Source organism: Rousettus aegyptiacus, unplaced genomic scaffold (assembly GCF_014176215.1).
Source record: "Rousettus aegyptiacus isolate mRouAeg1 unplaced genomic scaffold, mRouAeg1.p scaffold_m13_p_10, whole genome shotgun sequence".
Lineage (NCBI taxonomy): Eukaryota > Metazoa > Chordata > Mammalia > Chiroptera > Pteropodidae > Rousettus > Rousettus aegyptiacus.
The window spans coordinates 4,129,524-4,155,567 of record NW_023416285.1 but is presented as its reverse complement, the minus strand read 5'-3'; the positions used below and the strand labels follow the sequence as shown (position 1 = coordinate 4,155,567).

The 26,044-nt window shown below is 52.3% G+C and overlaps 1 protein-coding gene across 2 annotated transcripts in view; it reads left to right on the top strand.

Moving 5' to 3' along the window:
- Positions 1–26,044, top strand: part of CLNK (cytokine dependent hematopoietic cell linker) — a 109,074-nt gene that overhangs the window by 42,487 nt on the left and 40,543 nt on the right. For both annotated transcript variants that reach the window (XM_016128470.2, XM_016128471.2), the window contains exons 4-8: positions 7,326–7,354; positions 15,445–15,482; positions 19,846–19,987; positions 21,141–21,247; positions 24,560–24,605. In XM_016128470.2, the coding sequence (XP_015983956.2) occupies positions 7,326–7,354; positions 15,445–15,482; positions 19,846–19,987; positions 21,141–21,247; positions 24,560–24,605 (362 nt within the window). The remainder of the gene's footprint in view (positions 1–7,325; positions 7,355–15,444; positions 15,483–19,845; positions 19,988–21,140; positions 21,248–24,559; positions 24,606–26,044) is intronic.

Sequence of the window (26,044 nt, the reverse complement as noted above, 5' to 3'; positions counted from 1 at the left end):
ACACACACACACACACACACACACACACACACACACACACACAAATGTGATACTATTGCTGGTAGTGATCTTAGTGGTTACATGGAGAACAAGGTCCAGAAGGAGAAGGGACTTGGCGAGGCTGACCGTCCAGCCCGAGTGTAATGCAGGTCCAGGCCGAGACGCCCCAGACGTCCACAGCACCTCAGACAGGGGCTATTTCCACCACTCACCCCAGTGTCTAAACAGCCCGAGAGACAGCTGTCTGGGAAGGAAGCTTCCGCTGGTCGGCGGGGGGATGGTTCAGACGACGGAGCATGGATGGATCGGGCCACAAGTCTGCCATCCGATGTCACGAGCAAGGAGGCTAGAGGGACCCACCTGCTTATATGGTTTCTTCTCTTTGTCCTTCAACTGAGAAGGACATTCACTGAACAGTTATGTCATGAAGACGGGCAGGGAGGGCAGAGATGGGACACAAAGCCCAGGCTTCACGCGGCTCTCAGCCAACTCTTAGCGCTCAGAACGGAGGCCCAGGCGATGAAATCGCTGACAGGAGACGGATCCCGGCGTCAAACCCAGCTCCGCCGTGGACCCGCCGTCTGACTCCGGGCAGCGCTCCGATGCCCAGGGCGGCGGCAGGGCTCCCCGTGCCCAGCCGGCACCCTCTCCCCAGCCCTGCCAGAGCATTCTCTGTGCCCAGGGGCACCCGAGGGTCTCTCTCTGTGTTATGTTAGTCCCCGCATCCCAATATACTTCAGCTCAAGTCAATCCCCAAACACTCTTCAGTTCCTACTGTGTGCCAGACCCAAGGAGCATCCCTGAGACCCTGAGATCCGCTCGAAGGTAACATTTTCCCTCCGTGAAGCGAATGAATGCCTGCAAGACGGAACTCTTGAAATATTTTCGAGACAGCATTAAGCAAAAGAAAATTTGGGACCGTTCTCAGGCTTCTTCGATGTTTATGCCACGTTTCAATAATGCACTTTGAGCTCCTGTTTCTTGTTTCTTGACAATAGCGAGAGACGGGAGAGGGAAGGGCTAGAAGCCTTCCTCCCGACAGAGACGGTCGCAGCAATTACAGGCATCAAAGCAACGTATGCACTTACGTTCGGGGAGAAGAAAGAAGTGCTTTTCTTCTGAAGTAAATTATTTCCAGATGTGTCACAGTGCGCTCGAGATATATTAAAAAGAGCACCGGGCGATGTCTCTGCAACCTGTTCGACACCATTTATAAACCCAACCTTTACAAGGAATCCTCATCTCCATACAAATCCCTGTGCCTCTGCGTATTTTATAACGAAAGTATGACATGAATATAAGTCAGTGTTTGAGATCTATAAATCCAGTCGAAATGTCCGAAGACTAGATATTTGGACCTGCTGTCTTCCTTTAATGGCTGCTACACCGACGTGCTCATCTTCCATACAAGTCGTAGTTCTCGGCGTCTGATGATGGCAAAGGTCAGTGGTGTCACGGGGCAGGATGCGTCCTCGGGGCCGGATTTCCACGTCGGCCGACCCGCTTACTGGCTGAGCGACCTCACTCGCCCGAGCATTTCCATTTCAGCGTCTCGTGTGTGTTAGAGAATGTCTGTGCACCATCGGCCCCCGGCTCCTACAGCAGCTCCCGCGCCCGGAGACTAGACGAGGGGCCTCTGCAGTGTGCCTGGGGCACCGTGGTTTCTCAATAAACCCGGGTGCCTCGGGACGCTGACCTGGAGCCCGGTATCCGGTGTGGTCCCTTCTGCCATGAGCATCTGCGGCGAAGCTTAATTCCAGGGGGACACAAGGCAGGCGGCTGTAATTGCTCAGGGCCCACGCAGGCCAGCTCTCATCCTTGGGGACCCGGCGCCCTGTTCTATTCTGTGCATGGAGGCCTCCCACTGGGCCTTCCCAGAGACAAGACAGGCGGCCCCCCCGCTGCTCGGCTGCCCTTGACCTCGCTGGTTTGCTCCACCTGCCCCCAGCTCCCCTGAGAATCCAAGGTGCTGAGAGGTCGTTAAGAATCACCCCTGCTCCCTCCAGCCCCACACACTACACAGAAAGTGGGGTGTCTCCCTGAAGGTCTTGCGAGCTGACAGCCTTTTGGGGCCCACAGGGGATGGTTCAAACCCAGTCCACGAGCTTTCCCGTGGTCGTCCACAAGAAGCTGTGACCCGGCAGACACTCGATGAACATGCCCGAGGGAGGGGAGGAAGGAGGGGGAGCAGAGTCGGGACCCACTCGGACTCACCAGGCTGCGTGAGCTCGTACTCTTCCCAGTGCCTGACACGTTCTAGACTCAAACAGGTAATAAAAGGAACTTTAAACAGAGGAAGGACAGGGAGAGGAAGGGGTAGAAGACAGAACAGGTAAGGCGGGGTCGGGAGGGTGGGGGGCGGGGTCTCGGGAGCTGACCTGCCAGGGGGGTGTGAAGCCTGACACAGCACACCTTCCTGCTCCGCCGCTCACACCGGTCCGCTGGACGACTCACCAAATGCCACGTCTTTCTGTTGTTTGTCAGGGACAGAGACAGCTTATATGAAAGGGGTTATAGGTCACGAGACAGGCTTTCTCTCCTCAAAGAACTTAAAATCTAGTTGAGGAAAGGAAAAAATATATATATATGAGAAAGGTTTAAAAATATGAGATTTAAATAAGGAATTCATTATAAATGGCCCTTTCACTATCTTAAGTAGGTCATTAGAGCCAGTGCCTCAGGAGCTCAGAGTTGGGGGAGGCCCCTGGGCCCTGGTAGGGTCAGATCCTGAGGCATGAAGCCCAGGGGCCCCGGGGTGTGAGCTGGTACCGTTCTGAATGGCACCAAAGGCTTTCCCAGGACCCCAAATATATATTTTTTTTTGTAAAATTAAATCGAAAAGAGATCACTGAAACTTATCGAGGATTCCTTTGACAAAGAACGAACCCACTTACTCGCTCCTGAAATACGAGCCTCGACCCAGTTCCGCCTCGGCATGAATTTCATCTGCTTCAAAGGGCTGCGGGGTTGGGAGACGCTCTCCGATGTCACATTTGCCATGAAAAACAACGTAGGGCCCGGACGGAGGGTGTTTGCGGGGTGGGGGAGGGGCGCGCCCACGTGGCACCGGCCCCCGCTGCGTGTGGCCACCCCGGAGCCTGCTGGGGCGGGACCCCGACTTGGGCTTCCTTGGGCACGTGAGCATTCACTCGCTCCGCCATTCAGACCTTCACGGTCACCCGACAGCTCAGTTCTGTGCCCGGGCGTGTTCCAGGCCCTGCGTTAGGCGCCTGGTCTCCCTTGCAGGAGCTGGGGGGGGGGGGGGGGTCTGGTGGGGCAGCTTTGAGGAGTCGCTGCGGATTCTATTCTGGTTTTATGAGTGCGGGCTCCATTGGGCTTCGGGGCCACATGCCCTGCCCAGGCCATCACGACCTCGTCCTCAGACTGCGACATCCCAGCACAGCCGCGTTCACTTTCTGCGCCGCGGCTCTGCGCATCCTGCATCCGCGGCCTGCGCCCCGCTCGCCCTGCGCATGCCCGACCTCGCCGCCCACGGCCCTCCCCCCCCCCCATGCAAATGCCGCCTCCCTGCGTGAGGCAGGGCAGGGGTCCCGCGGGGTGGGGGGTTCCACGGGGGGGTGGGGGGTCGGCGTGTCCAAGGCCACCGTGAGCTCCTCCAGGGGGCTCACCCCGTGCCTCGGTCAGCCCTTCTGCAAAGCGAAAGCGAAACCCACGGTTCGGTTCGTTCAGCACCGACGTCTCGTCGCATTGACTTAAAGGCACCGCCCACCGAGAACTGCCGTCCGGTCCGGGCGAAATAACCCACGCGACGTGCGGAGCCCCCGGCACCGGGCACGGGGCGCGAAGGGAGGCAAGAAGGGGTCGGATCCGCAGACCTTAGAGCCGCCTCCGTTTCCCTCTGGCGCATGTTAAAAATGACTCCAGCGACTCTTAAAACTGTCATTTGCCTTCCAAAAGCCAGAGGATTCCGCCCCGGAGCAGCCTTTTGGTCTCGGGGTGGCGTTGCTCCCCTCGGCAGCACCGATGCTAATTTCAGGGGCAGAATTTAAAGTGAGCCCCGGGGCCAAGCCGGTGAACCATGGAGGTTTAGCAGGAAGAGAGAGCCGCCAGCGTGAAGTCACCGCAACCGTGTCCCAAGGGTTTCACTGCCGCATTCTGGGCCAGCCGTGGGTGCCGGGGGTGGGGGTGCGCGGCTCCCACAAACACCGCGCTCAGGGGGCGGGGAGGAACTCGTCCCCAGGCCAGGAGCCTGACCCCTGGAGACAGGACTGAGCCTCGTCTCTATGGGACCGGAATAACACGCCATCCAAACTTCGTCCCCGCGGATAAGGGGAACGCGGCGACACGGTGCCCACCTCCTGAGCCGCAGCTCCCCCGGGCAGCAAGGGGGGAGGGGCGGGGGAGGGGAGGTCTACTCCAGCACCCGTTCCATGGCATATTACATGACTGAGAAGTAGTAAACATGTGCAATCATCCAGAAATTAAAACCCTTTATTTGCAACGAGGCTTAAATAGTTAAAAAGCCACAAGCGGCTTCTGGAGGTCAGCCTTGTTCGTTTCACATTCTGTGACCATCCCTGCCGCAACGGGGACACCTGCCTCAGCAAGCCAGGGGTACAGAGGAGGCCCCGCCCGGCTCAGGCCCGGATGTGCAAGGGACCGGGGCCACGGGAGGCCGAGGAGGGGCCGCCACGCTCTCCGACCCCTCCTAGCTGTGGCCCGTTCAGGCGTGGCCATGTTACCGGTGCTGCGGGCTGCAGGAAAGCAGGGTGCATGCTCGTAATTCCCTGGCGAGAGGCAGCTCGCTAACACGCGGGTGTTGCTTGGGCACAGAGACAGCGCATCACACCTCCATGAAGTTTGCTGGCAGCATCTTCCTTTAATCACCCTGCGCTTGTCCAGCTGCAAAGAGCGTCAAGGCGAGAGGTTTTTCACAGAGCTCGTCAGCTGCTGGTGTGGAGACGGTGTCCCCACGGCAGCCAGACATAACCGTGGAGCCGGGGACGCCTCCCTGGACCGAGACCTTCCCCAGGCCCTGGCGGGGGCGGGGGCAGGGGTGGGGGACGCTCGGCCTCCCTCTCTTCCCTCCCCACTCGGTGAGCTCAGCTGGAATAACAAGCCATTCCCCGCGTCTCCCAGGCCTCCCCTGCTAATTCATCCGGCTTGCACTGACGCACAGTGAGCCCTGGGGTGCCTGGTCCCGGAGGACATGACATGCGAATGAGCACCGTCGCTCTGGGACCCCACCGCGGCCGTCGGGCAGCCCACACCAGCGCCAAGTCCCAGGCGCAGGGCTCGCGGTCCAAGTGGCTGCTCTGGGCTGGTAAATAACAAGGGACTTAGAGCTGGACAGATCCGGCTCTGCCTGGGGCGGCCGCCACTGCAGGCGACTGGCTTCTCTCTCCTAAGCTCCCGTCTCGTCTGCAGAGCACGGAGAGTCGGCAGCCAGAGTCCAGCCTCGCTCGGGGTCCCCTTGCGCCGGGTGCAGGCGCCAAGAGACCTCGGTTCTGGAACTTGGAGCCGCCGTGGGGCGACAGTTCCTCCAACGGGCTTTCTAGCATTAACGGCCTTCGATCCTAAAAACCAGGAGAGGCCAAGATCTTTTTTAAAGGATGGAACCCTAATTGCAAAGCCCAAGTTCTCTCCGGGAGCCCTAGGAGAGTGCACCCCGCATCCCGGAACGGGGGGGCACCGGCCTGCGAGCCACCTGCTGCCACCGCCATGCCCACAGGGAGCTCCCTGCACCGTCGCACACGCACACATCATCCCCGGTCCGCGTGCCACGAGCCGCAGGTCCGGGGACCCTCGAGGCCAACGTGTCAGGGCCAAGGCCGAGTGTGTGTTGAAAGCGTCAAGACAGAGTCTCAGGCTGCCAATCAACCACCGGCTCCTTCTCGCTGATCGCCTGCAACTTCTGCAGAATCTCAGGCAACTGGAAAGAGTGCAGTGGGGGGCGGGGTGCAGGGGGGTCACCGCCAGGGCTCCCCGAGTGGCCAGCGCCTGCAGGCCCTGGCTGGGCTGGCCAGGGTTCAGGGTCAGGCAGGCTAGTGTCAAGCCCCTCGCTCTCCGCGGGGCTGGGCAGGCTATGGGCTCTCTGGACCCGTTTCTTCACCTGTAAACTGGCAGCTCACAGGGTCACGTTGTGTTATTACAACGGTGAGCAGAAGGCAGCAGCCTGAGCTGCAAGTTGGACTCGTGGGCTGTGGTCTCCTGGTTACTGACGCCTCCCGGCTTAACTGTTCTGCGCCCAACGTCCCCGCCGCCAGCCGGGCCTCATAAATATTTACACCCGGCGTGTGTTGCGATGCTCAATTAATTGCCCCTGTGACGCACTCTGGGAGCCTCGGAGGAAAGGTGACGGCAGAGCAGGGATTCTTAAAGGCACAAACGAGGTGGCTGGAGAAGCAACACCTTCTGGAGCGTTCCATCGCCCAGGGCTTCAGATTGGTGCCCCAAATCAGGGAAAAGGTCCTTCCAGAAGCACACTGTCCAGGAGAAAGTGTGGGGGGCGGACAGGACCTCCCCAGGAGATGACAAAGACATGTACAGATAGCTTATCACGGAAAAAATGCCGATGGCCCAAAACCATTTGGGAAAAAAAAAAGAATAAAGAACAGTAAGAATTACTCGATCTCACTCACCATCAAGGACGTGAGACCGAAAATAAGGGATCGAGTGCCAAGCGGGCGAAGTCGGTCTAAAGGAGGGGTTTATGGTAGTGGGACACAGGGAGACGGTCCCCGCCCACCGGTGCTTTAGCATATAAACGGGTGCAGCTCCTCCAGAAGGCGGCTGGGTGACATGCCACCAGGGGTCCGAAGGCCCCCGTGACCGGCCCCTTCATTGCACCTGAGGGCATCTTTCCACGGAAATATTCAGCAGTGCGGTTAAAAACGCAAGCATGGATGGATGCACACTGCAACATGATCAACAAAAGTAAAAACCAGCCAGGACCTCAGCGCCCCCTCCGAAAATCACACGGCCCATATATACATTTTCGAATAACAGTTAAATATATGCATTTTTAACACCAAGATCCTACACTTCTTTTATGCTATGTTCGTACATATACAGGGAAACATACGCGTACACCCTCATTCACACAGGCACACGTGACAAGGACACTTGCCGAAATATTCCGGCGGTGTTGACAGTTACCTTCCCCTGCGTGCAGCCCTCTGTTTCCTGTACTGGCTGTCATGAGATGTCACTTTAGGTCTTTGCATTTAGAACACCGTAAACATCAGGCCAGCGTCCTGCAGGCTGGTCTGTGACGTGGCCTCTGACGGCCCCCCACGCCTTTCGGGGTGGCCGGTGAACTACATGCAGCTGACACTCACCTGGGCTCTCTTCTCTGCCCCTAGGTCCTGGCCTCGCACCAACAGCGCCACAGGTGAGTCGGGGGTCCTCGGTCACCTGAGCGGCGGGAACGTCGCCGTGGGGCCGTGGGACCCTTCTTTCTATCCTTTTCTCTCTTTCTTTCTTTCGGTAAAAGCTGTTGGAAACGACGTGGGCTACTTACGGACTTTCCCTGCGGTTTCTCCCAGGGGGCAGCCTGGCCTGCGACTTCCACGAGCGGTGGAAGCTGGCGGACCAGGTGCGAATCCCGGCTCTGCACTCGTTAGGTGTGCGGCTTGGGTTGGAGCACAGGTTCCTCGGGGCCTCGGCCCCTTTGTCTGTACAATGGGCGGACCTGCCCCTCATCTCAGAGCCTGGTCCCTGCCACTGGGCATTCAGACGGAGCCCCTTCGAGTGTGACTGAGAGGACGTACTGTTCGTCTCGGAGCATGACTATTGCAAGGGGAGCCCCACAGAATTTCTCTAGGGAACCGGTGGTGGCTAGAAATGATGCCCGGAAGGAGACGGAAAAAGAGAAACGGGCAAGAGGAAGTGTGCGAAGAGTCGGGAGGGATGTAACCGGCCAACGAATGCCAAAGGTTGCTCCCAGCGCATGTCGGAGCACTTAACCAGCCTGCCCCACAGAGCTGCGAGGAGAGCAGGGGAAAGCGAGGTAAAAATTGCAAGTACGACTCTAAATAAGAAAGAGCATCTGGCTCCGATCCCCCTACAGGGCAAGTTTGTGTCACGCTTCCCAGCCAGGCCTGCATCGTGTTCTCGCAAGCAGACATTCCCATATTATACTAGATTCTTTGGTCTCGAGCACACGCCCACCAGCCGCTCGCCACCTCTCAGCCCAGCCCACCCCACCCCCCGCTTTGAGTCCTGGGGGGGCGTTGCCTGGGAATGCAGTTGCTGTGGCTGCTGAATGATGACGCCCTCCTCCTTCCACCCGGCTCTCCACCTTCGTTAAGACAGAGAATAAAAAACAAAAACTAACAGGTGTTCCATTTCATTAACAACATCCTGGAGACACAAAATAAGCCCCTTCCCCCACAAAAAAGTCCGAGGAGATCCAGCCGCTCCCACAGCGCCCTCCTGTGCCAGCTCGCGGCCACACCCAGCGTCTGACGTGATCGAGGATGCACGTGATGGCTGCCCATCACAGTGACACTTACAACGCTCCTGGACACCGCTCGGCCACCTGCGGCTTGCTGCCACGGGATTAGCTGAAAATACGCAAAGGGGTCCGTGAGAGAATATTAGGCGGCCGTTAAAACGGATGTGGAAAGCGATTCGCCGGCATGAATACCTTACGGCATGCGCATCCGTGAGAGGGCAGGCGGGGGACGGTGTGACTCGGCGTGAGCACGCGGGCGTATACGTGGGTGTGCGTGTGAGTGATTTGACGGTCATCGAGACTCACAGCGGCGGTCTTGGCATGGAGACGTTACGGTGACTCTTGTGTTGGGTTTTCTTTTGCTCATCTGTATTTATTAGCACATATTTTTATATGCTGAATATGTCCAAAAAATATATATTCCGACCTGGAGAAGATAGCTCCGTATTCAAACTTGACAATCTGTTAATACCAATACCTTCCACGAGGCTGATATGCAGAGAACAGTGTCATGATTTTCCGTAAAATAAACTCAGGAGTTTTTCCCCTTCCACTGAATAAAGAGTGAAATTGGATGAGATAGCCCTATTTAGAATGGAAGTCAGCATACACTATTAAAAATCCAGATAATGGTCTATATGTTGGTTGATTCAATTGCACAGACGAGAAATTTCATTTTGTCCTGAAACACTTGTTTTTTTCTTTGCGGGGGAAAGGTTAGTTTTCTAAGAGAAGAGGTCTTGAAGGTTGATTTTTCCCACCTTTAAAAGAAAAATTATTACGGACTTCAGAGCTAGAAGGCAGGCAGGGACGGAATGTGTAGGCAGCTGGCGCCCCCTGCTGGCCCTTTCTAGACTTTGCAGCACGTGCATTGACTTAGCAGAGGCTGGCTCTCTGAAAGACGCTGGGGAAATGGGTGGGAAAAAAAACAAATTGAAAAGTTGACCGTTGAATCGCTGAGCAAAGGTGTTCACCCCGTTCTTGTAAGAACAAACCAGGATTTCAAATTATCCAAGATTGGTAAACCCAAGGATTAAGAACTGTCTTCAAAATTCAGCGCCTATCAGAATCACGACCCTTAAAACCACACCTTCTGGAGCCCACTGCAGGGTTTACACTTTGGCAGGCCTATGGTAAGAGCTGGGCATCTCTACTTTTAACAAGATAATTGCAATTCAGGTAGTTCTAAGACAGTCTTTTGAGAATCACTGGCTGAAGCCAAAAAAAAAAAAGACTGCACCCCCAAGAAGTTTCCATCTATTATCTGAACGGTGACTGTCTCGGAACGCGCCCCGAGACACGGCGCGGAAGGCGACTGCCTTGCCTTCCACCACTCATTCGTTCACCCATCCACGCGTTCAAGCAATTGTGGCAGTTCTTCGTGTGACAGATGCCACGACCAGCTCCAGGCAAAGGTATTTAAATTAGAAAATGGACTTGGACTAGTCCGAGAGTCTAAGAACATGCTTTACAGGGGAGGAAATGAGCAACTAGAGAAGGGAACTGAATTTCCCAGGAAAGACCTGTTCTCCGGGCTCACCCATAAATGTTTTCCCATGTGGCTATTTCTGCGAATTTGGACAATCTGTACTTGAAATTTAGAACTCATAATCTTCACGTGAGGAGCCTGTGGTTCAGCGAATAAACTGAACAGAGCTAGATGACTGAGCATGTAGATGTTAGATAATAGATAGATAGATAGATAGATAGATAGATAGATAGATAGATAGATGATAGAGGACAGATAGAACATATATAATATATAATACCATAGGTATATGTAACATACATATATTATGTGTGTATGTGTGCGTATCTTCTACCTCTATTTCTCTTTCTTTTCCTTTCTACTTCCCTCTTTTCTTCTCTCTTCTTTCCAAATATAAGTCATATAGTCAAGGCTCATTGGACATCACGATCCTTCACTCAGTGAGAGTGAAAATGGATACCAAGGAGTTTGCTCCTGCCTGTCCTTCAGCCACAGATCCATGCCAAACTAGATGGTCTGAAGTTTGAAACCCGCCAGGGCACAGGGTGCAGACTATCCTATTTCTCATCTTAGGGACAGGAAAGGAGGCAGATGCTCTGTCCCCAAATACCACTGATTTCCTAAAAGATAAAAACTAAGAAAGTCAGCACATGTAGAGGAAAATCCTGGGCCTGTCTAGAGGCCAGAATTCGAATGCCGGTTCTCTCGTGACACCGGTGAGCCCCAGGGCCTGAACGAGAGGAAGCGGAAGAGTACTAACATACGCAGAGCCCCCAGTTTGTGCCGGGCATTTTGTAAATGTGTGTTACTTAGCCACAGGGAAGCGATCTATTATATTCACTGGATAGGGGAACAGAGCTCAAGAGATGCTAGAGGACTTGTAAAGAAGTCAGCAGAATAGAGCCCTAACCCGTCGCAGTACACTTGGTGTTGTGTGCCAAACATTTCTGGCCTCGGTGTATTTCGTCTTTAAAACGAGGAGGTCGACCAGATGCTGGCGGCCCCTGAAGCCTGGAGCCCCGCAGCTGGAACGCACCCCCGTTGAAGGAATCCCTTGTGAAGAAGAGACAGGTGCATGCCAACAGAGCTGAATGTTGACAAGGACACACGTTTGAAAGTGAGCACTAAATAACGAACACGTTCCCACTATGGGTCTGAAAACAGAGAATATGGGTCTGGGTTGCGTGAAAAGATTTGGTCACAAAGTCGAACTCGAAAAGAGATGAAACAGAACTCGGCAAGTTGTTAGTGGGGCGCTGAGCTGGGGAGTTACGTTTTTTAAAACTTCTCAAGAGCTCTTTGGGGTAGACAGCATTCTTCCCATTGTGCAAGTTAATCGTAGTTGACCGAGGCTCATAAGCTTGCCTGAAGTCCCCTTGCCGGAAAGTGAACGGGCCAGGATTTGAACACAGAACTTTTCGATCAGCTTCCGTGAAATCCACGTTTGTGCCTTTGATCGGAGATTCTGCTATGCCCCCGGTGAACTCCGAAGCTGATAAAACATGAAAGGCTGCAAGACACATTTCAAAAGAAATCGTGGGGCTGAAACGTGTCGGGCGTTCGTTTTTATTCTCATGTAAGCCAAGTGCAGAGGTCGGCAGCCCGAGGCTGTTTAGCAGTTGCGCTGGAGAACCCCTGATTCCTCTGCCCCCCCGACCCCCGCTCCCTTGTATGAGCCTCGATCCCGTTGCCCAAAATAGTGATATCTGTGCTTCAGGCAGCAGGAGAACCAAAAGAAAGAAAAAGGACCAAACAGCGCCCGAAGATTCCTCTTAAGAAAACTTCCTGGAAATCGTGGATTGACGTTCCGCCTCTTCCATCGACCAAAACTTGGACTCATGGCCACATGTAGCTATGTGGACGATTAGGACATCGTGGAACAAGGGCTTACTCCAGGCAGCCATGCGCCCAGCTAACCTTCAGGGGGTCTGGTCCTGAGAAGAAAGGGGGCACAGGCGGGGGGAGACACCCCGCTGTCTTGCTAGGAGCACGCAGCGGTGGGCGTCTGGGACTCCCTGGCCCCTTGCTTCTCTCCCCACATTCACGAGCAAGTCCCTCTGGCAGCCTCTGGAGTTGGAGGTGACCCTAGCCGTCCCCCATCCTCTCTCCCCATCCCCCTCCCCCTGAAATCTTGTGAAGAAATGAAAACGAAGTTGGTTTTGCCTGGGTAATTTTTTTTCAAATGTGACTACAGCATTGGGGGTTGGGCCAGCTACCCTGTCCCTATAAAGGCTCTGAAAGGGGCATAGACAAGGCACCCACCAACGTGGCACCCCAGGGCCCCCAGTGCCCGGAAGTGTTCACAAGCAAAGATGGTCCAAGAGCCTGTAACTTCATCTAATGGAAGGGGTTGGAGCTTCAGAGTCAGAAATTCAGACTACAGTGTGAATGGCTATCACCCTAGTGGCTTGTGTGCTGAGTAGTCGGTTTGTACTGGGGCCCCAGTTTCTCTTGATGTCCCTTTTTTTTTTAAGCGCCCACGATGAACATGATCAGGGAAACCTCAATTTGGTGGGCATTGGCCACACGCCTTTGTCACACCCCCGTGGGCGTGAGCAGAGGTGTCCAAGCTGATGGCCCAAAGCTGGGGCGATTGCTTTCTGCCAGCCAGAAAAGCCCCTGAGCTTTACATGACACGTGCTTATATTCACTTCCCTCTTAAAAAGAACGTTCAAGGGGAACATTGTCTTTTGTAAAAAGACACTTCCTTGAGGGGCTCGCCGAAGGCGGCTGTTCTCTGCGGCCGCCTGGGGTCGGCGGGTGATGGACGACCCTCCACAGATGTGAGCGTCACTCTTCCGGGCCGGCGACGTGAAAAGCAAATTCCTTTGTCTTTTTAGAAAACGGTTCCCCCTGAGAAGCCAACCTACCCTTCAGTTCCACGAAGACGCAAAGACCTGGAAGCATTTGGGGGGTACCACTTTTCTGGGGACCAGGGGCCCAGCAAGAGGAAGTGTCAAGCTCAACTTCACTGGGCAATGGAGGAAATCAGGTTCAGCTCGAAGTTCTGTCACTGGTTCACAGTTCTGGGGTGCTCCCTCTGCACCCCTCACTATAACTCAAGCCATGGCTGCCCAGTGCAAGGAATGCTGGGAAACGCATGCCACCCGGGCACCCACAGGGAGAGGTGAGCACAGAGCATTCTCGCCGCCATGCCAGAAGCCCGAGGTGGTGAGGACGGGGCTGGAGAGGTTGCTCCTTAATTTTTCCCCGAGATCAGTGGTCAGGGACGGTGATTGTAGTGGGCAAGAAGGATCCAGGCAAGGGCAGAGCTGAGGAAAAAATGACCAAGGCTGAGGAACGGCGCGTGCGAAGCTGCCGCGGGAGAAGCAGCGTGGCGTCCCGTACAGACCGGAAGAGAGGCCCGGCTGGCTGGCGCCCAGCGCCGAGGAAGAGCCTGGCCAGGTGCGATGCGGGAGGCGCCGAGGCCGGCCTGCGCAGGCCACGAATGACGTGAACCGATTCACAGGTTCAGAGCTGTGCTTTTAAAATTGCATTTCCCAAACCCCGCATTGGTATTCGCACAGATAGGTGCTGTGGGAGACAGAGAAAAAAAGACAATTCCTGTCCTAAAATAAAGGTGGACAGTGTACGGTTCACAGCAAGCGGGTGATCAGATCCTGCCTGTTTTTATTTAAGCGTCACTGGCAGGTGAGACAGAAAACCATCCTCTAACACTCGAGAGATAAGAAAGGAGCCTGGAGCATCCGCAGGAAGTTCCAGGAGGATCTCAAAGGACACCGAGCGTCTGGAAAGCAAAGCAGGGGTAGGGGAAGGGCGAAGAGGCAGGGAACTCCAGGTGGGGTCAACACAAAGACCCAGAGTGCCATGCAGTGCGCGTGGGGACCCCAGGAGAGGGCCAGGCTGCAAGGCCGGCCTCTGCTGCGAGAAGAGAGCCCACAGCTCTCCGTCAGGATGTCGCCATAATAACGACCACAGTCACCGAGGACAATCGCCTGACATGAAATGATGCTGAATCAGACAGCGGAGTTGCTTTCCGAGGGCCCGGCCGGAGCCGATCCCCCGTGTGCCTGTGACCACGCGCTCCTTCTGGGCCGGCTGGCGTGCAGGGAGTCCCCTATTATTTTAACTCGCTTCATGAGAGACAGTACAAATTGCTACTCTGAGGCCTTGGAACACTGGGTTTCTCTGCCAGGGATCTCAGTAGGGGGTGTAATTGTGCTGGGACAGGAAGGTGTCATTAGCACCCCAGGGTGGTGAGAGCTGCTAGTCCCACCACCCCGCGGGCTGGGACCGGTGGCAGGTGCAGACAGGATTCTGCATCTCCCAGCTCATCCCCTCAAGGAGCTTCGCTTCGGCTCCTCAACGCCTCCCCTCACACTGGCCCCGGGCTCGCTCCAGAGGCAGGGTTTCCACGGAGCCAAACGTCATTAATTTACACATTCCGCCCTCCGAAAGGCGGAGCCCTGACACAGATTCGTGAGTTTCATATTTCGGAATCGTAAAATTCTCATTTTGGAATGAGAATTCAGGGTGAGAAGGTACGTTTTAGAAAATGCTGAAGCCAGAGCAAAAAACGTAGAAATACAGACCTTACCAGGCTCCCCTACACTCCCTGGGTGCAAGCCCGACACTTGCCCTGAGATTCTCAGCAGCCGAAGGAGGAGAGGAAATATAATCTCGTATGGAACTGGGGTTTCCCATTAAATGGAAGCAAAACGAATGCCGAGCAGCACACAGCTTCTGGCCCTGAGACCTGCTGGAAACTTCTCACACGTGTACTAATAAAGAGAATGTGATAAGAGCATCTCTGCTTCTAATGCTCCTCAGTGCAGACTAACAGCATGGCACTGCCGTGCAATTTGGGAGAATTAACTCTAGGAAGAAGCCGAAAAAAAAAAGGAAAAGAAAAAGAAAAAACCCTGCAGGCCATGCGAGCAGTCCTTCGGTGGTTTTGCATAATCTGAAGGTAAAATATAAAACGCAGAACCTTCAGACAGTCGTTTATAAAACAAGTCCCAGTGAGGGAGGGGGATGTTAAGAAGCTTCAACTGAACAATATTCAGTCAACAAACGCCTGCGTAGAGCGCATCTTGTCAACACTTGGCGCCGTGCCTGGAGCCAGATGACCTTGCCCTCAAAATACTCATGTGCAGCCCGTTCAAGAGGACGGACGTGTGGAATCACGACTGTAACTGCAGGACACTGTGCTGCGAGGGGGAGAGGGACGCAAACCTCTCCACCTGCCGAGTGCTGCCGAGTCACCGCTTCCTGCTTCCTGTGCAATCGACAGGGGGCGGGGTCTTCCAACGAGTTCCTCTTTAGGTGAGAACGTTAACCTGGCCAGGGAATGAGGGGTCCTTGCTCGTTCAGGCTCGATTCTCTTTCCTCCTTTTCCATCGCGTCTGTTTTGCGAGAGCACCAGATAGGATGAGAAGTATAGAAATCTTCACTTCATTTTGAGCAATTACAGTCAAGAAAAATTAATTGGAATGAGCACGAGGTTTCTGGAGGGAAACAAGGGCCCCGTCTTTCCGCGTTTCGCATTAACGTTTTGGTCTGTTTTCCTTGGCAGGCCAGCACCAGACTCTTAATGAGCCTCTCCTGGAACGCGTAAGTCAGCCGCTTCCTTTACCTGCTTTCTCCCGTCTTTGATATTTACAAAACAAGGGACTTTTTTTCAGGTGCTTGGCAAATGAAAAGCGAAGAAAAAAATTTTTTCCAGATTTCCTGTCAGGGGAAATTGCATTTCAATTCCTGGTCATAAAACCATAACCCAATTAATCGGCTAAAAAACAGACATAAAAATTAATTTACATGGCCACCAGAAAGACCGAATCAGGTAAAATACCAACACACAGTGCTGGCAAGTGTGTGATGAGAAAAGCACTTTAAAACGCTTATTTTTTTTCTGGAGAGAAACAAGGAACAAACCTTCCAGAAAGCAATTTCGTAATATTAACTAAGAAAGAGAAAAATGTCCATTTTCTTTGGCCCAATAATTCTGTGGTTGGAAATTTAAACTAAGAAGCTAATCTAAAATTTGAATTAACATTTAAACACACTCATTTCTATTTTATAATAATATATCTTAAATGGCAATGCACTGGAGTCACGCTATTCAATAATAGAAGTTGACTATATTATGATATATTCATATTATGAAGCCATTAATAATATATACAAAGAATTTTAATGGCTAAAGGAAATTTATAACAGAAACTAGGTACCTAATATTTATAAATAATTTTATTGTTAAATTGTACATGAATATTATTTAAATAGTTTTAACTTACATCTATAGATGATGGGTAGAATGGATTGGATGGATGGATGGATGGATGGATGGATGGACGGACAGACGATAGACAGATAGATAGATAGATACATACATACATACATAGATAGATACATAGATACATAGATAGATAGAATCTGCCTGTAAAATCATTGGTTCTTTCCTATTTTAAAGACCTTTAAATAATCTAATTAAAGCTATATATCTTTACCCTAGGACACATACACATAGACACACACACACACGCACACACACACACAGACCATCAATCAATCGCAAACTATTTTATTAATTTTGAGTTTTATGAGTAGAAAATACTGGATTTTTTTAGTTAAGAACCCCTGAGATGAACAGTACATAAATAATAGATGGGTTATAATAGATAAATAGATGTAACTCATAATTTTGTTTTAAAAACTCTCTTTCTCTTTCTGGAAAGAAATAAACCAAAATACTTCTGTTGGGTCCTGGGGGCCATGATTCCCAGGGTTCGATGTAGATCCTCTTCGGATGGGGCCAGGTGGCTACCGCTCCGCCTGGCGCCGCGCCCCGCCCTGTGCCCGTGACCCGGTCCGGCAAGGCAACTGGAGGATGGGCTGTTCCCACACTCGCAGCTCCTCAACTGGTCCAAGACCTTATCAGAGAGTCCGCCCTGAGGGAGTCTTCCTGTTGACCGTAACGGTATACAAATAGTGCCCTTGCCACCCACATCCACCTGTCAAACCCCCAAAGCCTGGGGTCCTGCCCAGAACTCACTGCTGTGCAGTCCCAGAGAAGAACATTCCAGCCACCTTCCCCCACTTTGCCAGGTCAACTGCGAAACCTCCTGGAGTTCACCTCGCGTCAGCTTTTCTCTGGGCACCGGGCGCCACCGATACTGTGCACGTCGATTAGAACAAAGGGATCCAGCCTGTCCTGAGCAGAGGCCAAAGCACAGCCTTTATGCACCTTGTGCTCAGTTCATAATCTCTGGCTACGACTTTATAAGGTGGGCTTAACCCTCTCCAGTTTACGGATGGAGCATCTGAGTCGGGAGGTTGAGGAACCTCTGTGTGGTCATCGAGTTTGTCCACAGTTTAGATCTAGGATGGGGTGGTGCCATGCTGGGACCAGGCCTCCCCCAAGCAGGCTCATCGCGCCCCGTTTCCCATCTGAGGACTCTCGGTCTGAGCCCTGCTTCGCTCCTGAGGCCAGACCGAGGGGGCGGGGCTTCGCGGCTGCACTGCCCGGGGGTCGCCGGGGCCGCGACATCAATGCCACCAAGCAAATGCTCCTACTCCAATCACGCGCCCAGCGACCGGGCTTTTTCCTTTGGGCCGCCAAGCCCCGTCCTCTACCCTGCGCTTGCTCCTGGATCACTGTGTTGGTCCTTGGTCCTTTGCACCTGACGTCCTGGAATCTGATAAATTTACACTTCATAACCTGCCTGATCCCTCGGCTCATGTAGGATTTAAGCCTTGCTTTCCTTAGGGAGCCCTTGCGTGGGAATCAAGGCTTACACATGGGAAATCAACACCGTCGTCTTGGGGGGGCCCTCCTCCTCCCTTCTGCTGTCCTGCGGAGAACCAAATCGCATTCTGCTCCCTCGCATCAAATGAGCGGAGTCGCTTTAAGCCAAAGCGGAGCCCCAAAGCCCTTACGGAGAGTTCTCACACGGGGGCCTGGCGAGTCCCCCCACCGTGCTATCGCCCTCCTGGATCTCGGACTCATCGCGTAACTGGTCTTCACCTCTATCAGACTGCTTGGGCAGAGCGACAATAGGAAAAGCCTTATACGCTTTCAGGCTGGGGGCTAGTGAGCAGCTCGCCCAAATGCTCTGTTGGGTAATGCAAAGCTGGAATTCAGCCTCAGGCCTGATCCCGAGTCCTTCCACTATGACGAAATCACCTCGGATCCTTTGAGATAGAGCACACGAAGCACCTAGCACACGTAAAGCGCTTAACCACTGTTCGAGGGACTTTAGGAGGAGAGGACAACGTGATGGGCGGCCTCCCCTTATCCGCGACTTTCTTCGATAGTTCTCTTAGCGGAGCAACCTCCCCAATGTCCGCCACTCACGCTAACTGAGCGCTGACCATCAGGCATTTTGCTCCAAGTCTTACATGCATCGTCTCATTTAAGACATTGCTGGTTGCCAAGCTCACTCTGGAACGGTGCGTGACGGTCTTTACAGTGTGTGCGTCCATCCGCCTAATGCAGGGGAAGGGTTCCCGTGCTCCCCAGTCCGCGCAGAACGGCCGTGACTGAGAGGACATGGCTGCGCCCTGCCGAGCAACAAAGGAGCCCGACGTGTCAGGGTCCTGGCCCGGCTTCCACTGCAGCCATCGCGTGGTCCACTCAGCAGTCAAAGCTACGGATGCTTCAACACGAGGCACGCCCCAGGGCCCTGCCCTGCATTTTCAGGGTGCAGGGCCATTTTAAATACCTGGCCCTGGGTACCAGGGGTATGGGAAGACCTGGTTCTCCCCATCGATGGCACCTGGGACCTGAGCGGCTATCAGAAGTCGCCAATCCCAGTTTCTAAATTTGTAAAAGAAGGATAGAGGTTGTTCATTTAGAAGGTCAAATTGCGGGACGTGCATGAAAATCCCTTGTAATTGGGCCTGTGATTCGTAGCCACGGCCTTTTGGGATCTTAGCGGAAACGAACACGTGAAAGACTTTGCCGGAGCGTGTCCCAGCCCTCTCCAGCTGTCAGCTCCCCTCCCGGCCCTGGAGCGTGATGAGCAGCCACACGCATCCCGTGGCCGGTGTTCAAAGGAGACAGGTCAGAAGACGGAGACCGAATCAGCATTCCGGGGCCACCTTCACCTCTCATTTGGAACCGCCTGTCACCCGCTTCTGAGCTCTCGGCGTCACGTGATACTCTGCTTAGACCTTTCGAAACTTTCCACACACTGACCCCATTACCCTGTGCTGCCTGGATTCTCTCTCGAGCCCAAATAGAGACAAAAAAGTTATTTCTATCAACTCAGGAAGAGGTGAGCATTCTGAGGTCCAGGAAGGAAAAACGGTCGCTTGGTTCTGTACCATGTACGAAAGGTCATCAAGGGTAACACGGCACGATGCTGGCTCCGGACGCGACGCCTGGGCGCAGGCTCCGGCTTGTCTGTGATGACAGTTACATCTGTCCTGCACTGGTCCCCGGTCCTGCCATGGCCAGTGTTCAGACTCAGAGCTCATTACGGGTACAGCACAGAAATTCAACTGAAATACGTATAGCGATCACGTACCCTGCCTCCGGGCTAAACTGTTCGTTAGTTCTAACAATGTTTTTGTTTGGGGTCCTTGCGATTTCCTATATCCAAGGCCGTATCACCTGCAAATAGCTCCCCTTTCTGCTTTGAAGGGCTTATGTGATTACCGTTGGGCCCACTCAGGAATCCAGAATAATCTTCTGATTTCAAAGACGGTAATAGTCATCTTAATCACACCTGCAATGTTTCTTCACGAGGGCAGCTAGATAATTATCTGACTGAATAACAAAGGATTGGAAGGTTGGGGACACCTTTAGAAATGTGCCTACCACGAGGATTTCCCTGCCCCAGACCCCAGATTCTGAAATCTTTAACTCCCGGCTACGGGCATCTATACCATTCCCCTAGTTAGCGCCGAAGCCTGTAATCTTTATCATGATCGTACCTTCCCTTAGCTCACGCGAGTGTTCCCTCCTGCTTAGGAAAGGAACTTCGCTGCTATCCTGGATGGAGCAACAGACTACAGGGATGACGACTACGAAGACCTCAAGCATCACGTGGCGGAGGCGTGGCCATCGATGAAAATCCTGCCAGCCAGGCCGATAAGGGAATCCGAATATGCAGGTAATCGCTGGGGTCTAAACCCCGAAAATGCACACTCATGCCGCAGGACGGCATGGTAATCAAAGCGGCAGGTTCTGGGCGAAATAACTCTAGGGTAAAATCCTGCCTCCATAGCTTTCTAGACGTGTGACCTGCAGCCAGTCTCTAAAACTCGTCTTCCCTACCTGAAAACTGGGTTCGTGATAACAGAACCTACCCCGAGAGTCCTTCGGAAGATGCCACGTAGGAGGTGTGTCAAGCGAGTTCCAACAGGAGGGCTCGGGGCCACGTCACAGCCCCGCAGCTGTTGGTTTATTATTGTCGCGATGCTCTTCTTGAGTCCCAGGAACAGCTGATGAGCCTGCCAGACGGCGGGTGGGCAGGCATGCGGGCCACACGGCAAACGTGAAGACAAGGTGCTTTCTGCCTTGCTGGATCCATTTTGCAGGTAGCCGGCATACGCGTAACGCTAGAGCACGGCATGCGAGCTGAACATTTCAAGGGTAACAGAGACCTGAATTCACTCCCGCATTTGCTGCTCCTTCCTGGGGCACGCTGGGCAGCTTCGGCAAGCTCCCTGGACCTTAGGTGTAGGGAGAGAAAAAGGCGTGCGGGCCGGACCCACTGAAATGAATCTACAGAAGTTCCTTTGGAGAGAAGCGCCTTGTAAATAAGGGTGATATCCCTTCGTTCATCCATGCGCCAAGCACTGACTGAGTACCTACTATGTGCCGTTGATCATGTTAGGACTGACCAAGAGACACGGAGGTGAACAGAGCATAATCCACGTTCTCAGGAAGGTCGCCATCTCGTGGTAGAAACAGAAAGGTCAGCAGTAAACGTGAGAGAACCATATGCAAAGGCCGTCCAGGGCTGGGCGCAGGAGGGTGGGAGCCGGGAGGATTGGCGAAGGACACGCCGCAGCCCCAGCTGTGCAGGATGAGTAGGATTCCCCAGGTGATGAGGACGTTCGAATCCAGACTTCGGCATTTGCATGTAGGGAGCAAGAGGACTGGCTTCTCCTCTCCCAGGCTCGGTCTTCTCACCTGTTAAGTGGGACTAGAATTGCTCACCTCATGCTTTCGTCGTGGTGACTCAATGAGTTGCAGACATGCGAATATTTTGTAAGGTGAGTCCACGCACGAAACGACTTTAACTTGTTCTCTTTTCACAGACACGCGCTATTTCAAGGCCATGGGGGACGCTCCCCTCTGCTTAGATGCCAAGACGTCTGTCCCCACGGAGGGGCCACCCTGGAACACATGGATGAGGCTGGGAGACGTGAGTAAACACTTGACCTTGTGAACCAAACGCGAGTCGGGCTCTTCCAACAGCCAGGAGCTCGCACGTCTCTCACTCCCCACGCGCCTCGTAATGAGACGGTCGGGCTCGGCGAGGTGCAGGGAGCCGGTGGGTGTGGCTGCTGGAAGGCAGAACTAAGCTTTGCGAGGATTCTCCGGAGCCAGGCATCGGGCATTCGCACACATCTCACCCAAACTCACTCCACCCTCCCGAGGCAGAACCCGAACTGAGGCCACTTTGGTAATAACATGTCATTCTGCCCAGCTCCCAGGCCCCCTCTGGCAACCGCCACCTGGGCGGTGACACGTAAGTCACACAGCCTCTCCGAGCCTCTCCGTGACCTCGTCTACAAAACAGAAATAAAAATCCCTGCCACGCTTCCTTCAAAGGCAACTAGCGACCACAGAGATCATCTCTGGGAAATATCTTGTAAATGCAAACGCTCTAAACACTCACATAGAATTTTACCTTTAATAACACTTATGCTAATGTTCAATTTTCTTAATGCATAAATGCATAAACTACAAATTAATCACCTGTGCGTTTTAGTGCGTTTCCTGTCAGCGTTTTCTGTGCAGATACATTTCGTGCAAGCAACGTGCATGCTGGTTGTGGGGTAGACACCCCGTTTTCTTCTCCTTTCTCATTTAATTCTGCTTATGAAACTCTTTCCCATGTGGTAAGCATTAACGAGCATAATCCTTATAAATATATCAGAGCCCATTATGGAATTTCTAATTATTTTATTTAGCCGTGGAACAAAAACATTTTCAAGGCTTTTGATCTATATTGTGAAATTTCTTTCCTCGAAAATTATTTCAATCGACCCGCCCAGAAGCCCTATATGAGAATGTCCACCTCATAGAACCAAAACTGGCTATGAGTTTTTTAATCATTTTTTTAAACGGTAATTTCACTTTTTTTTTAATTTGTACCCTTTTTATTAGTGAGCGTGAACATGCTTTTGAATATTTATAGCGCATTCTTCTCTGTGCATTATTTTTTCACATTGTTTACCTGTTTTACTTGAGGGTTTCTATTAATACTGATGAGAAAAGAAAACTGTAGATTTTGCCAAGCGATGTCATTGTCACAGAACACATCCAGCAGAGACTGGGCCGGCAATTGGGCCACCAAAATTTTAGAGCAACTTCAGAGGGACGAAATATTGAACACTTCCTCTTCACACAGATACCGCGCCTCACGCGTTAGTCATTCACTCAACAAATTCGCTCAAGAAGCACACGACCAGACACAGCGATAGGCTCTGCTCTGCAGGTCCCCGCTCTCACAAAACTTACCTACTAATGGTTCGAGAGAGGGACAAACAAATAACAGACAGGTAGACAATGTGTCGGCGATAAGTGCTTCGCAAAAATCATTAAAGTAGGGGAAGCGAGGAAGGTCCTTCTAAGTAGAGAGAGAACGAATGAATGACTTTGACCCTTATAATGATAACCATGCAAGGTGAACGGCAGATTCCCCGTTTTGACAGCTCTGCCTTTTGTGAGCTCTGCGCCGGGTACTTAACCTCCCTGAGGCTTTATTGCCTGAGCTGTAAAATCTCGTAGCTGTCGCGATAATACATACAAAGCGCGGAGCCTGGCACAAAGCGATCAGCCAAGAGAGGACATCTCCTCAAGGACAGGGACCGTTCCTGGCCGGCACCCAGCACGGCGCCCTCACACACGAAGCTCTCGCATAGTGGTTAAATGGATGGAATGAACAAATAAACTCAATCGTTTAAACTAAATCTTGAAATATGAACAGCTATTCAACAGAAAGAGAGACCGAGTCTTTCTCCAGATTGACTTCTATTCACGGGAAGCCCTTTTTCAGTCTATCCTTCGAAGTCCTCATGGGACTATCCGCTACTATCACCAAGATCTGCAACTGGGACAGCCCCGTGGGGGGCTGTGTGACAGGGACAAGGACATTTCAGGGCACTCATCGCTTGAGCAAAAAGCATAGTCGGGGAACAGTAAGAACTTTCGAGCAATTGGACCAGTGGCTGAAGACACAAATTCCGGCCTGGTTATAAAGGAGTCGAGAACGCTGACCTAAAACGCCAAGCTTTCCTTCCCCTAACGGTCACTGATTAATCTCCCCGTACACGTAAGTCCACCTTTGTAAGAAGAAGCTTTTTAAGGTAATTCTCATTTGATTTTTTTTAATGGAGACCAGAATTTAAGCCTCCATCCTTATTATTTTATATTCCTTCAGATTACCTTTGTTATAGAGTAAATTTCTTCCTTTCTAGACCCCTTCACATGTGGAACTATAACCTCGACATAGTAAGTCAAGTGGAATCATGTGAGGAAAAGGATTGCAAGAGGCATGGGCGCAGTGCTGGCCAGGAACGAAATTGTCTTACAAATGAAAGAAGCGCTTGCCCTCAATTCAGATAAAGGGAGAGTTGTAGTTTTATAATCAATGTTTGAATCATCAAGTTTTTATGGCAGCCAGATTATATTTTTACCATAACTTCCTTCTCAGGAGTTGATTCTTATTAGTTCTGCATGTTTAGGTTGAGATGAAACCATCCGCAAAATAGATCTTCAATAATCCTTAGAGAAGCCGGCATTTATCCAGACTCCTTGGTTGGTTACAACTGTCCTAAACCACTAAGCCCCTGCCCCTTTCCCATGTATTGAACACGTACTGCCTCCCAAGCACTGTGCTCAGCCAGGGTCCACAGTCTAACGGAGGAGGTGGGGGCCCCACCTGGCAGGAACAGGAAGTGCTCAGGCAGAGCAGAGCCCAGGGTGCAGAGAGGCCTGACCCGCCCACCCCCATCCCCCGCCCCCAGCCCAGCCAGAGGCTTTTAGGGGGGCTTCTGGAGAAAGCGATGTGAAGTGTCTTGGCCCCCAATAACACGTCGCGTTATAACCGGGGCGGGGCACTCTGGCCCGCCCACTGAAACACTTTCGAGGGACTTGATCATGTGTATCCTGTAAAGTATTTTGCATATCATAAACATAAAAACTCTAAGGCTCATGATATGCTAAGCGCCTTTCCAGAGTCACACAGCAGAGAGACAGGATCAGAATTCAAACCCAAGTATTTTTAGGTCGAATACCACCAAGGCAACTCCACGCGGCGCGGGCGGCGCGGAACGCGATTTTCACGTGTTGACCGACTGCCGACCACAGGCGTGTGGTGATTTCTGAGAACGAAGCGCACAGGGACCTAGGTCTCTATCCTCGGGAATCTAGCCGCGCAGAGTGGTAGGACAGTGGGTGGTATCAGAGCCACAACTGAAGAGATAATGGTGGCCCTTGTCTTCTACAGGTGGACAAACCCATTCCCAAGGACTTCGGAAGCCAGCGTGTGAAAGGTAAAGTCAAATCACAAAGTTTGGCGTCTAACTGCGTACGTCTCTGCTCCCAAAATCTTGCATTTTCGTTTGTGGTCACAGAGTTTCTTAAACAAGCTGATCCATTGAATTATCCTTTACGAAATAACTAATTTTAGAAAGACTCTCACATTTCGTGCCTTTTCGTCACCTTACCTTATTGATGAAGAAATTGATTGCAAAAGCTCATATTCTCTGTTGTGCAATTTTGAGAAGAAATTGTTTAAGAACATACGGATTGCATTACATGTATAACTAAGTTGTTTCTCTAAGCATACCCCCAGTAAAATCGCAACGAGAAAGAAACCTAATTTTTTAGCATGTTGATTAATTAATATGAAAACAGATTTCACAGCTTCAGGCAAAGCAACTCAATTTCGAGAGGGAGCTGCAGGTAGGAGGCAGAAAGGGACTAATCAATTTCAGTGGAGCCGGAAGCACAGGGGACAGACAGCCAAAGGAGCGAAATTGGATCGTATCCATTCTAGCTTCTCTCATTATTTTCTTCTGCGTCCCCTCCTCTTGTGAATTTGGAGAAGATGACAGTCCTGTGATTTATATTCCCCCATAATTTAAATATATCAAAATCACCTTTGATGTTTTTAATGTTATATTCTATAACATTACTAGCACTGTATTTTTTTCTGTGGGAAAGTGGACCAGTTAGGGTCTTGGCAGGAAACAGATGTCACGACAAACGAGCCAAATTTGAGGAAATGTATTTTCAAAGGAACTATTTCCTGAAGCACATAGGGAGTAAGGGAAGAACCGGGGATGGTGTAGGAACCAGGGCTAAAAGCAGTGGCTCTCTGACCCCTCCGGCCCCAAAGAGACAGGGGACAGTTACTGAAAACCGGAAGTGGCACGCGACCTTCAGGGTCGCGACCACCAGCCCGAGGGGACCTCGCAAGGTGGAAGCCATGAGAATACAAGGCCAACCTTCCTCTCTAACCTCCCCCTGATCTCCTGGGACATCCCAGCACCTGAACCCACCGGAAACCAGAGGACAGGACAGTCCATACGTGGTCCACACCGGCTGGTCCCCCAGATTGGAGAGTGGGATGGAGAAGGTGTCGGGTGAGCAAGGAAGAGACGTCCGCAACAGGAAACGTGGTGGGCGGAGCCCGTAGAGGAGCTACAGCCCAGGCCGTGCTGTGTGACCTTAAATAAGGCCCCTAACTCATCCGCGTCCTAACTCCCTCCTCTTTAAAATGTGAAGGAAGCGGGACTTTCAGGACTATTCAGTTCACCGGAGGCAAGAAGGATGGTGCCCGGTGGGAGCGGCAGCTGTCCCCCAAATCCCTCGTCTCTACCCCGCAGAGCCTCCCAGATCCCTATCTTCCATCTCTTCCATTCCTGCACCCCCAAATGTGAGGGAGCTCTCATATCAGTGCTTTTGTCCTTAAAGGTGGCAATAACTT